Source organism: Frieseomelitta varia, unplaced genomic scaffold, assembly GCF_011392965.1.
Source record: "Frieseomelitta varia isolate USP_RPSP 00005682 unplaced genomic scaffold, Fvar_1.2 scaffold_656, whole genome shotgun sequence".
Taxonomy (NCBI): Eukaryota; Metazoa; Arthropoda; class Insecta; order Hymenoptera; family Apidae; genus Frieseomelitta; species Frieseomelitta varia.
The window spans coordinates 32,138-44,823 of NW_025110430.1; the positions used below are offsets into that span (position 1 = coordinate 32,138).

Consider the following 12,686-nt stretch of genomic DNA (forward strand, 5'->3'; position numbering starts at 1 on the left):
CGTCCTCGAGTAATTGTAAGTATTACTTTATCAGACTGACCTTGCCCGACGCTGCCTCTTGGCCCACAATTAATTATCTTCGCAATTACGTGATCAGGAAGAACACAATCGGCTTTATAAAGGGATAGAATAGGAATAGAATAGGGCAGTTTTTGTGAAACAGTTCTTTCAGACAATTCGTCAGATGCAATTTTTCAAATCAGTTCAAGAATCGTCCACCCTGCATATCGTAAGTCCAACGAGGGAAACGACACCAGTCGTTGTGCAGCCAACATCAGGATTATTACACTCAAGTTCCAAACAATATTCGTCAAATTCATTCATTACCCACACCAATGGGAAGTCCTTCAAGCTATATACACAGAAGAACAGGATCGACAACAGTCGAGACTATCCTTAACAAGGAGTACATAAGATCAGATGGGATCAGAATGTTCTATCCCATCCTGCATATTCTCCAAGTCTTAGCCCATTTGATTATTAAAAACACTTTGATGAAATTTTTAAAAACATGTCACCTCCGAGTTGGTTTTGAAAATAGCTTTATTTTACAGTGTTTATGAAAAGAATTTTTGTTAACTTGGAAATTAAGGCTCAAGGACGGTTGTAGTAATATATGTATAGGCAGAATTCTATGTACTGTAATCTCAGTTTCATTATCAATATTTCCAGTAATTAATAAAAACCCACATCAAAGATTTTATATTCGGAGTCTTTGCCTCATATCCACTATCTCTCTATCTCTCAACATTTTGTTTTATTCTAATGATTTGGTCATTCTGTACTAAAGCTAAATAATTTTTCGATATAGTAGTGCAGACAGTGATAATGTGATATACTTAGTATGATACAAGTATGACAACATTTGTTGTTAGATAGATGACAGCTTGAAAGCTCCGTATATTGTTAAAATAGTATTGTTAAAATAAATTATTTAAATTTTTATTTTGCTGATACACTAATTGATAAGCACTTAAACATCAATTATTGAAATAATTTTTATTTTATTACTGTATATATTCATAAGTATTAATATAATTTTAACGTTTTACTAAAATTTATTCTTTATGAATAAAAATTGAAATTTCAAGCTAATCATACCGCGCCGAAAACACGGATTTTCGTCTATTAAACTTTAAAATACTTTAAGATTTGTGATTTTAAGATGGTCCTCTCAAAACAAAGTAAATTTTACTATTTTTTACAAACTCGGTTAGGAGATAATTATGCTTCAAATGGGATATCCTGCATATACTATAAACGGAAAATAAGAATTAGTCTCTATTTAAAGTACTATAATAACGATATTTCGAACTTGTAATATCTCGAAAGTTAAAGCAGACCGCTAATTATGTGGACGAAAGAGTTCTCTAAAATATCAATATCCAAATATTATCCAAATTAAAAATGCATCAAACTGTGTTTCCGGGCACCATTTTCTTAATACTGCTTTACTAGTTCCTAATATGTTTATATTTCGATGATTACAATACTTAAAGACGAACGAAGATATAGATACAATATTGAAGTATAACGTTATAATGCGTCCATTTCTCTACTTCCAATTGGAATATCCGAATTGTTGACTCAATCACCCATCATTGCTTTCAATATTTATTCATAATAAAAAATATTATATGAAACTCCTAACATTTTTGTCTCAATAAGAATATCAAATTTCAGATTACTAAAATCACAGCCAATTATATATAGGCGAAAGATATATAGAGAGATAAAATAATTTTTATTCTCTTATTACTATTAAAAAATGGGAAATACATAAATGAATAAAATACGTTCTTATTTATTCTTTAAAATTTTATTTAGGAAATATAAATGCAGATAAAATAATAAAACCAGAAGATGATTAATGAATGAAAAAATTATTCATGAATACTAGTGGAATAGTATATAATAAAAATTTCTCTGGAAATTTTAACGAAAAAGAAAGCGTTTCCACTATGTTAAATGCAATGAAGTATTGTAGAATAGAACTCTTCATTTGAATCAAGTGATAGTGAATATCTGTGTTTAAAATGTAGAAAAGGGTTAAGTGAACAGAGGGATCGACACAGACGAATATCTTTTGACAAATGAATATATTTCCCGACCACGTTCTGCACAATTAAATCGCTCGCGATGCTGAAGTGTCGTGGAGGATCTGAGCGCCACTTAGCTGTGAAGGCTGGAACGAGTATCGCCTGGTGAATGTGGTTCGATGCAACGGCAGCTCACGCAGCTCATACGGGTGCCGTTGACGAAGACAGCTGCTCACACCGGTACCGTTGACGCAGACAGCAGCTCACGAAGGTAACGTTGCTGAAGACAGCAGCTCCCGCAGGTACCGTTGATGAAAACAGCAGCTCACACCGGTGCCGTTGACGCAGACAGCAGCTCACAAAGGTGCCGTCGACAAGTTACTGATGCTGTCGCTGAAGACAGCAGCTCACGCAGGTACCGTCGCTGAAGACAGCGGCTTACACAGGTTACTGATGCCGTCGCTGAAGACAGCGACTTACACAGGTTATTGATGCCGTCGCTGAAGACAGATCGCACGGAGTAGCTTTTAGACTCTCGATTGGGAGAGCTAGCGTGGTCTCTGACTTCAAGGAAGAAGTCCTGGGAATGTGGAATGCAAGCAAGCCTGAAGTGCAAAGCAAGCCTGGAGAGTGACTTAGCTGCGGAAGTCCCTTGAATGTGTAAAGCACGCCTGGAGAGTGACTTCGCAGGGAAAGTCCTCTGAATGTGGAAAGCACGCCTGGAGGGTGACTTAGCTGAGAAGTCCCCTGAAGTGCAAGACAAGCCTGGAGAATGACTTCGTTGAGGAAGTCCCGTTGGGGCTGCAAGGCGCGCTTGTCGTCAGGCTTCACTATGAGCAGTCCTTACTCGTGCTGGGCACGTTGATTGTCTCGATTGCTGGAGAAGGACGCTTCAGTGCTTCGTTCGTAGGCCGAAAGGAATTCTCCCCAGAGAATTCCTTCTCCGGTGCTGTATCAAGTTCTCGAGAGAAAGCGTTATTTATTGAAGTGTGCTCGAGGTTTGCCCGTGGTCACAAACAGAAGAAAGCTTGCACTGCACAGATAACACTGACACTGCGTTGCCGAAGTGAACTCGAGGGTTGTTCAGAAAGAACTGAACTATGCTCGGGCTTGTGCCCCTTCTCCCAAACTTAGGACTCAAGGGGACAGTCTGGCACTACGACGCGTTCATGTAGGCCTGCCAGAGACGTACCTCGGTGCGAGCGATTCGTCGCGGACGACAAAGTCCAGACCCCAGGAATGTAGGCTCGCATGAGGCTCGAACACATGACGCTCGAAGTGCCGAGAAATACGAATGTTTGTTTTTTCCCAGGCCAAGCGGCTGGGGTTCTAAGAATTCCACTTGGAGCATCCGCTGTTTTAGAAATCAGAAAAGTGAAAGTGTGAGGGCGAAAGTTTGCTCCTCCATTGCCTCGACTTTTCAAACAATCCGATTAAATAAATTCTTGCCGATTGAATCCACTTATTTGAATTTAAATTTCCTATTATATGAAGGAAAAATAATACAGTCAATAGAATAGTAAAAATCAGTAGTCTTATTATATATGTAGTAAATAAATGTAGTCACTACACATAAAGAATAAGGCAGTTTACATTAATATATACTGTAATTATAAATATATTGTATATAATAATGTAATATATCATATGTAATATGTTCATGTATATTTTAATATATACATAGTTTATGTAATATAAACACATTATAATGTATATATATAATTATAATTATAGATACATTAATTGTATGTAAATATATGTAAATTCAGATAATTTATTTGTGAGGATCATTGTTATATAATATGTAAAACTATCTATTTATATAAGTATTAATAATATGCTTCCTTACGGTTTTTATATTTCTTTGGTTCGTCGTTTCTATAAGAAGAAAATCGAACATTCGTATGTACAGGACATTTTTGATCAACACAATCAAATTTAGAAATGTAGCTTAATTAAGATTGATCTTTCAACTAAAAATTATTTAATATAAATGAGATTTTAGCAAATTCGAGAAAAATATGTCATGAATAATGTTTACAAATATGAATTATTATATACTGAAAAATATATTTTCCAATACATATTTCAGGTAGCCTTCAACTTGCTATTGACATCGGTTTTTTTTTCGATGTTCTTCACAGATTTGTCAGAAAGATACGCCTGTATGAAAAATCTAGAAAAAAGAATGGCATAACTGACGTACATGATTGTAGTAATAGTCATATTCAGCGAAGAAATGTGACATTTAATTTTGGCAATATATATGTAATAGTAAATTATCATAGCTAGAAAAGTGCCCACAAACATTTGTGATAATTGTAATGAAGTGATCATCATGGCTAACCATTTTGGTAGACGGTATCCCGTTGCTTTGAAGGTATAATAAGTGTACATACAGCTGTGAATAATAGCGTTCATAAGACCAAACCACTTGACGTGTTCTGCTTCTTCTACGTAGCAGAGCCAACCGTAAAGACATGTCACAATATGGTGGTACCAATGTAGAAATATTAAGGGTTGTTTTCGTAACACAATGAAGAATGTGTCGCCGAATTCAACTAGCTTTGATAGAGTAAATAGATAGCCCCAGTAACGAAGAATGGGAGTTTTAGCACCGACGCTGAAAAGAATATTAAGTTTTTACTATGATAATGTATTTTAACAAATTCAAAATTTAAATTGCGAACTTGCAATGAAACATAATTTAAAAAATATGATTAGATCGTGGATTTTTATGAATTTCTACTTCTATAAATGTAATAAACGCAATGCAACGAAAGAAATGGATCTTAAATCATCTAATTACTTGATTTTTCTTATTCTTCGTTGAGAAATTTTCCTGCGATGTTGATTTTTTTTTTAATACGATTGTATCTTTCGTTTTGTGAAATGTAGACATATAATGTATAGATGAGCGATTTAATTATGGAATATTACATATTTGGCTTATATGTTTTATTCTATATTATTCTGTTTTATACTTTTATATAAATAATATTACAATCGCAAGTATATTATTTTGAAGTACTTTTATATATAACTACTTTATATATTATACAACTTATTATGTACTCTTCTAGAACAAAGAAAAATCAAATTGTTGTATTGCTTACACATTTGTATCGTATTATTATAGCTACTAATTTTATTTTATCCTTTCTTAGTGTGACTGCATGACCAAAGTACCTTAATTAATAAGGAGAATAATAGAATCATTTTGTTAGATTTATCTATTTTTAACATTAGTTCAATATCGAAAATTGTTCGTAATGTTAGAAATAAAACAATACTCAAATACAGTAAATACAATAAGTTATAGTAGAATAATTTTAACCAGTTTTTCTCATTAGATTAAGATGATAAACAAATATATTAGTGAATCAAGAGAAATACAATCAATCATTGTGCTTTTTCTTCATTCAAATTTTTTTGAAAATTTATACAAGTGTAATGTAAGTGCAAAGTAAAAAATTAACATATAATAAATAAAATTTATTGTACATACAGGAATGTATTAAATTTTTTTCCAAAATTTGATCTTGTAGTCTAAATTATTCCAAATCTTTAAAATATAGGTAAACTAAGTTAAGTAAACAAATAGGACTGTATATGTTAGAAAATAGTAACAAAAAAGGAGACAATTTTTATGGTATATGAGAAAAGTCATCAAATTAAAATCATAAAAAATAATTGTTAAAGACACACATAATATATATTGCAGCATATGATTTTTATATCAAAGGTTTTGTAAAATTAATTGTTATTTACTTAACTTACTGACTCCAAAGTGAAACGGAAACCCCTATTAGTTTCTTACCTCATAAGGGTTAATTTCTGTTCTCAGATATTTATAAATAGCTATATATATTTATATAGGAAGTGAGGTTAATATGATAAATATCTTTTTCAAAATGTGACGATGTAAAAAATATATTTGCCTATTATGAATAGTATCCAAAAAGCTAATAACTTATAACATTTTTGAAATATTTTGAAATATTTTTCTCACAGTTACTTTTTTTCAAGAATTTTAAGGTTCTGATGTTTTTCATCATATAACTATATATTTTGTTTTATTGCATCATGTAGCTGGTAGAAAACATATGTTTCAGTATGTAAAAAACATAACTATGAAAATTTAAGTTTTACCATTGACTAATTAAGATAAACCGGACATCAAATGGGTTCTCGTGTCTTAAGGTCTGAAATATCGAGCAGGAAAAAATCATTGGTTTTTTGGCGCATTCTACGCTCAAACAATAGTGAACAAAAAAACTACGTACAAGTTAGTTCAAGAAAACGATATCCGTGTTGTCAATTGTATATCATCAGCACACAGCCGAGGTATATCTTTAGACACAGACGAGGTATATATTGCATCCAATATATTTTTTCGGCCATGGTAATAAGATATTCAAAACCTTACGATTTTTATGTCACATCCTGTCGTACCGATTTTGCATCGCAGCTACTACTAGTGATGAAAATTAAAATTTGAAAAATTATGAACAGTGTTGCCAAATTTATTTTGAGAATTATTTACTGAATTGAATGGTACATCATCAATGAAGGAATATAAACGGAGAATTTAAAACAGAGGCTAATGAAAATTGGGATGAAAAATTTAGTACATATTTGACTATTAACATTCATTTAAAAGTATTAGAAAAAATTGATTGAAACATGATATTTTTATGAACAACATAATTAGTTATGACAAATTTTTATTTACAAATGTGTAAATTCACAACCTGAATGAATTATCTTTATCCTGTAAACTCAATTTTATGAAAGTTTAAACTTATTAATAAAATATTTCTACAAATATTGTTTGGAATAAAGAATGTGAGAGAACGTTAACCAGGCCGCCCGTTCCTAGACGTGGGAAGACTTCCTCGCCTATTTCGTAGAAGAAGCCACTCGAGGTTAAGGACCATGGGTCGATTCCGATTTTTTATGTTTGTAGCCGATGCATATAAACCGAGCTAGGGTATCCGGACGAGGGTTGGACCGAGAAAGGTACCTGAACTAGAGCACAAAGCCAGACGGCATTCTTTCTGCAGAATATCGCCGAGATCGCACGTCCGAGCCAGTCCTCAGTTTAACAATAAAATATACGTTTTCATAATAACAGGAATTAAAAATTGTAAAAATGTAAAATTCTTGCCTACTAGAAGAACATTGTGTGTTATGAATTATTTCTGGCAAATCATTCGTTCCGAAATTCTAAGACAAACGGTATCTATCTGTTTTTATATACGATACCGTACGCATACTTTCTTTCTTGTAGTAATGACGATGTTACTTGTCAAGATAAATTCACCGAGTTGCATTTTCAACTACCGAAATCATTTATTATTATAAATTGTTAATAAAAATGATACAAAATATGAATAATTTAATGATATACATATATGTTAAGATTACATAAGTTTAAAACATTGTTCATTCGTATTTTCCTCCATTCTGATTGCCGATGAACTTGTAGATTAACCATTCTTTCACTGATTTCGAAGAACTCTAAATATCATTTAGAAATCGATACTCTGAACGTTCCATTCCTCAACAAACAAAGTCGAGCATATCCATCAGAGGAAAAAACTGTTTAAAATACCTTCACAATACATTCAAAAATCACCGAAATCGGTGAGGGAGTAGTCAGTCTACTTTCACCCAATTGTTTTCACTATTGTGTGTAATGACAAAAGAAAAGCGAATTAAAGGAACACAGGCAAGTTTCGGTTTTTCTGATGAAAGAACAGTTGCCAAAACCTAAAAGTCTCACATGATTGCCACATTTCTGTTACTGATATGTCCGTCGATTCGATGAAATGGTTAAAGTAGCGAAACAAGCAAATTAGAGAATTTTTCGTGTTTCCGAACCCGAGCTTAACCAATATTATTCGATTCAACCGGAAGTATCGACTACCCGCATTTGAATCATTTGGACAAATTTTTATTTAAATAATGAATAATAATTAAAAGTATAATTTCCATCTAAATGAAATTTAAATAGAATTAAATAAAATTATTTAAATGATATTAAAAATAACTAATCCATATTTTTGATTTTCAAGAAGATGCTTATTTCACATTTGAATTAAATCAAATTAATAAAATAAAAATAATTTCTTTAAAAAATTCTTACGAAATATATGAGGATATATACTGTAGATATATTTATATTATTCATGAAATCTTCATTGAAAATTTACATTAAATAAATAACAAAATTTAATTATTATCATAATATTGATAGACAAAGTAATTCATTAAAATTTCGAATAATATTTTGATTGATAAGCGTAACTTTTACATAATTCGTTATAGATTTTTGCCACGAAAGTCCGTAAAATGCAATGTCTATTCATGTACTTCGTCTGTGAGGTACATAACTTTGTCTATGCCTCCAGATTCCGATAAAAGAAATCAGTATCTAAAACTATTCAGTTTTATATTATGCATCTATGTATATATCACAGAGAGCTCTATCCGTGTTTTAATATTAATATACATTTCATGTATACAATTATTTATGTTTCATTGGTTTTAAAAATAATTTTTAACCAATTACATTACTTTCTAAAATTATTTTGATTGGTAAATGGTGATTAACTACCGTATATTTATTTAGTTTAGTTTCAAATGATCACTGATCGAAATAAAATTTGAAAGGAATGAATTGTGAAACACCAAAGATATAAAACCTTGGCTTCAAGAATTCTCCGTAGGAAGGTAGATCTTTCAATTTACGAAATCTATTATATACATTATATAAAATAAAAATAAGCAATTAGCAGCGAATGTTGCAGGCCCGATGCAGCCGATTTACAGCAAATCATTCCAACAGAGATTTTTTTTTAAAAAACAGAGATATAATATTCTCTTATTCTTTCTTTTAGGAACTTTGCGTCTCTGTTCTTCCAAAACCACCGCCTTCAGACCTGCACCGGGCCTAATTCGAACGTCTAGAGTAACCAAAACCACACAAAAATGCAACTCTCAAAATGCGCAATACATCCAATATATACAGTGAGGGACCAAAGTATTTATACACTTGCTATATCGAAATAAAAACACCAATATTTTCTAATTTATTAGATATATTTATGTAAATGTGATTATGTATTATACATAAACACTAACGTTAACAAATACATACAAAAAAAGGTTAACTGTGTTACTGTGTAACTTGTAATGATATAAAATTTACAAGATAGTAACAATTCGTTAGGACAAAAGTATTCGTACAGTATTACTTTTGTTGACAAATATAAGACATACGTAGAAATCAAAACATTTTAGTCAGAATAAACATTGTAATTTGATAATTCGATGTTAGTTTCCCCAGAATAGTCATTGTGACAACACGTTATAATTAAATAATTTGCAATATGGGAAGGAAGTGTAAAGAAACGTCATTAGAAGAATGAAAAATTATAATAAATTTACATCAAGAAGGAAAATTTTATGCAAATATTTCAAGTATTGTCAAAAGAAGTGCTCGACGATACAAAATGTAGTAAATAAATATAAAGAAGATGGAATATTGCAAAATTTGTCAAATGGTAGACCCAGATTAAGTTTGAGGGAAGAACGAAATATTAAAATTATTAAGAAAAAACTAGAGACAATTACATCTGAAATTGCGACAGAAGTCCAGGAAAAATAAAGTACATCCAAAAACAATACAAAGACTATTACATTGAGCAGGATATAGAAACAAAGTAGCAAAAAGGAAGCCGTTCATTAGTAAAATAAATAAAAAGAAAAGACTAGAATTTGCCAAACAGTATATAAATGTTAATCCTGATTTTTGGAATAATGTAATATTTTCAGATGAGTCAAAATTTAATATTTACGAATCAGATGGTTGCAAAAAAATATGGCGAAAACCAAATACGGAATTGGAAACAAAGAATTTAAAACCCACAGTAAAGCATGGAAGTGTCATGGTGTGCATTGCTGCTTCTGACATTGAAAAGTTGATTTTTATAGATACGACAATGGATAAAAATTTATATTTGAACATTTTAAAAGAAAATTTACAAAAATGCTGATGAATTAAGTATTGGAACTTCATTTTATTTCCAACAAGACGGCGATCTGAAACACACATCTCATATGATACGTCAATGGTTATTATATAACACACCTCATATGTTACTTATTCCCCACAATCACCTGACATAAACCCCATCGAACACATGGTGCTGAAGGGCGAAGAGTGTTGATGGGTGCAAATGGAAGAAGAATGTAAGGATGGAGGTGAGAATAAGGTGAGGAAAGTTTGTCTCAGAGTCGCTGGCCTAGACTCATCAGTGGTGCTGATGGTAGCGACCCCAGACGCTTGTTATAACTACTCGCTAGGCTGGACGGTCACCCCATCCTAGCAGTGTTCCACTCTAGACTTCGACGCTAAACGCACAGCCACTTGCGATTTGTACAAGTCGATGTTCGAAACTTGTCCTTGAGGAACTATAGTGCAAACTTGAAAAAAGGATACGAAAATATAATATAAAATCAAAGTTTGATCTAAAAGATGTAGTAAGAAAAGAATGGTATAATATACACCCAGATTTTATAAAAAATTTAGTATTATCTATGCCAAATAGATTACATTCAGTTATTCATCAGAAAGAGAACCCAACAAAATACTAATTATAATGTTAACATAATTAATGCGACCAATTTCGAACTGTATGAATACTTTAGTCCTGACGAATTGTTACGATCTTGTAAATTTTACATCATTACAAGTTACACAGTAATACAGTTAACCTTTTTTTGTATGTATTTGTTAACGTTAGTGTTTATGTATGATACATAATCATATTTACATAAATATATCTAATAAATTAGAAAATATTGGTGTTCTGACGCAGAACAGAAGCCTCCGAGGCGTCAGCCAGGTCAATTCCTACGAAGCCTCGACCCTATCGAGAATTGCCAGATGTCCTAACACACCTAAAGATACTTTCTCTGGCCTTGGAGGGAGAGGCAGTATGTGGAAAGGCTCGGTAGGGATAAACAAAGGCATAAACAAAGCCTAGCCTAGGAAACAAGGCGCCTTGGCCGGCTCCAGAAAGTCATATCAATTCTAGGAAGACGTAGATTCACGCAGCACAGATACCATTCGAAGTAGTCATAAGCAGTCCGTCAGAGGAGTGACTCCGCGTCAGTCACGAGGAGAGCTAGCGTGCTCTCTCCCGACTCACAACATACAATACATTCATTACAATCAACATTTGTACAATACAATAGTAAAATATAAGAATTTATTTCTACATCTCGTCCTCATTCATAAAAACATCTCTCCGGCGGCTGTAAAAGGCACGACGAGAGAAAGCCCAACGAAGCGGGTAGCAACTGTCGTTCACCGTCGCGCTGCGCCGTAACAATTGGTGTTTTTATTTCGATATAGCAAGTGAACGAATACTTTTGTCTCTCACTGTACAGAGTGTAACAAAACTGTGCGACTATGCTAGATCGATTCTACATCCTCGATTTGATGGAGAACAATGTAAGAAAGATTTCGCAAAATTAAACTTGACCGGTTTTTTGAAGGTCAAATTTTTTTATGATTGCATCTTATTCTACTCATCGAAAAGATAAAATGTCTCCAAGAAATCATGGGTTGGAAATGACTCGTTCTCCTAAAAAATTATTACATATATCCAATTATTATTAAACAAGCCATATATGTAATATGTTTATATTTTACAATAGAATAGGCTCTGCTATAGCACTTACTTAATTTCTTCGTCGAACATTTCTTCCACGGGTCCACAAGACAGCACCATCCTGTTTAGAGACAGCGTAATTATAGCGACAACGAAAAGTCTAATACATAGAGCGGAGCTTTGTATCGTAGTTTAAGATCTTTTCAAAGACACAGTATAATACACTGTCGAATTTGTCTCGATATCAACAACAATCTTATGATATCAAAAATGTATAGTGCTATTTAAAAAAATCAAGGTGACCTTGACTTTTTTACGTAAAAAACACTTTTTGGGATTTAAGAATATGAGAACATATAGCCCATTAAATACTAAAAAAATTTTATTTGAAATAATTTTTAATTGCACTACTGGAAATGCCTAAAAACTGGTAACAAAACTTAACGCGGACACCTTGCAGAGGCAGGTGCACGTCTTTTACAAATAATACGGCAGGATGGCTGTCTTGTGGGCCCGTGGAAGAAATGTTCGACGAAAAAATTAAATAAGTGCAATAGCAGAGCCTATTCTAAACAATATAAACGCAAAATATAAACATATTACATATATGGCTTGTTTAATAATAATTGGATATATGTAATCATTTTTTAGGAGAACGAGTCATTTTCGATCCATGGTTCTTTGGAGACAGTTTATCTTCCCGATAAGTAAAATAAGATGCAATCATAAAAAAATTTGACCTTCAAAAAACTGGTCAAGGTTAATTTTGCGAAACCTTTTTTACATTGTTCTCCATCAAATCGAGAGTGTAGATCAATGTAGATCTAGCATAGTCGAGACATTAGTTTTGTTACACCCTGTACATACATAATATACATCCATATATATATATATATATATATATATATATATATATATATATATATATATATATATATATATATATATATATATATATATA

At 32.2% G+C, this 12,686-nt stretch overlaps 1 protein-coding gene across 1 annotated transcript; it reads right to left on the reverse strand.

Annotated features, from left to right (window-relative positions):
* Window positions 1-4,089: 4,089 nt before the first annotated feature.
* Window positions 4,090-5,864, reverse strand: LOC122534981 (putative fatty acid elongation protein 4). Its single transcript, XM_043666112.1, has 2 exons — window positions 5,860-5,864; window positions 4,090-4,662 (listed from the first exon to the last, which is right to left on the reverse strand). The coding sequence occupies exons 1-2, from the start codon at window positions 5,862-5,864 to the stop codon at window positions 4,128-4,130; spliced, it is 540 nt and encodes a 179-aa protein (XP_043522047.1). The 3' UTR covers window positions 4,090-4,127.
* Between the last annotated feature and the right edge of the window lie 6,822 nt (window positions 5,865-12,686).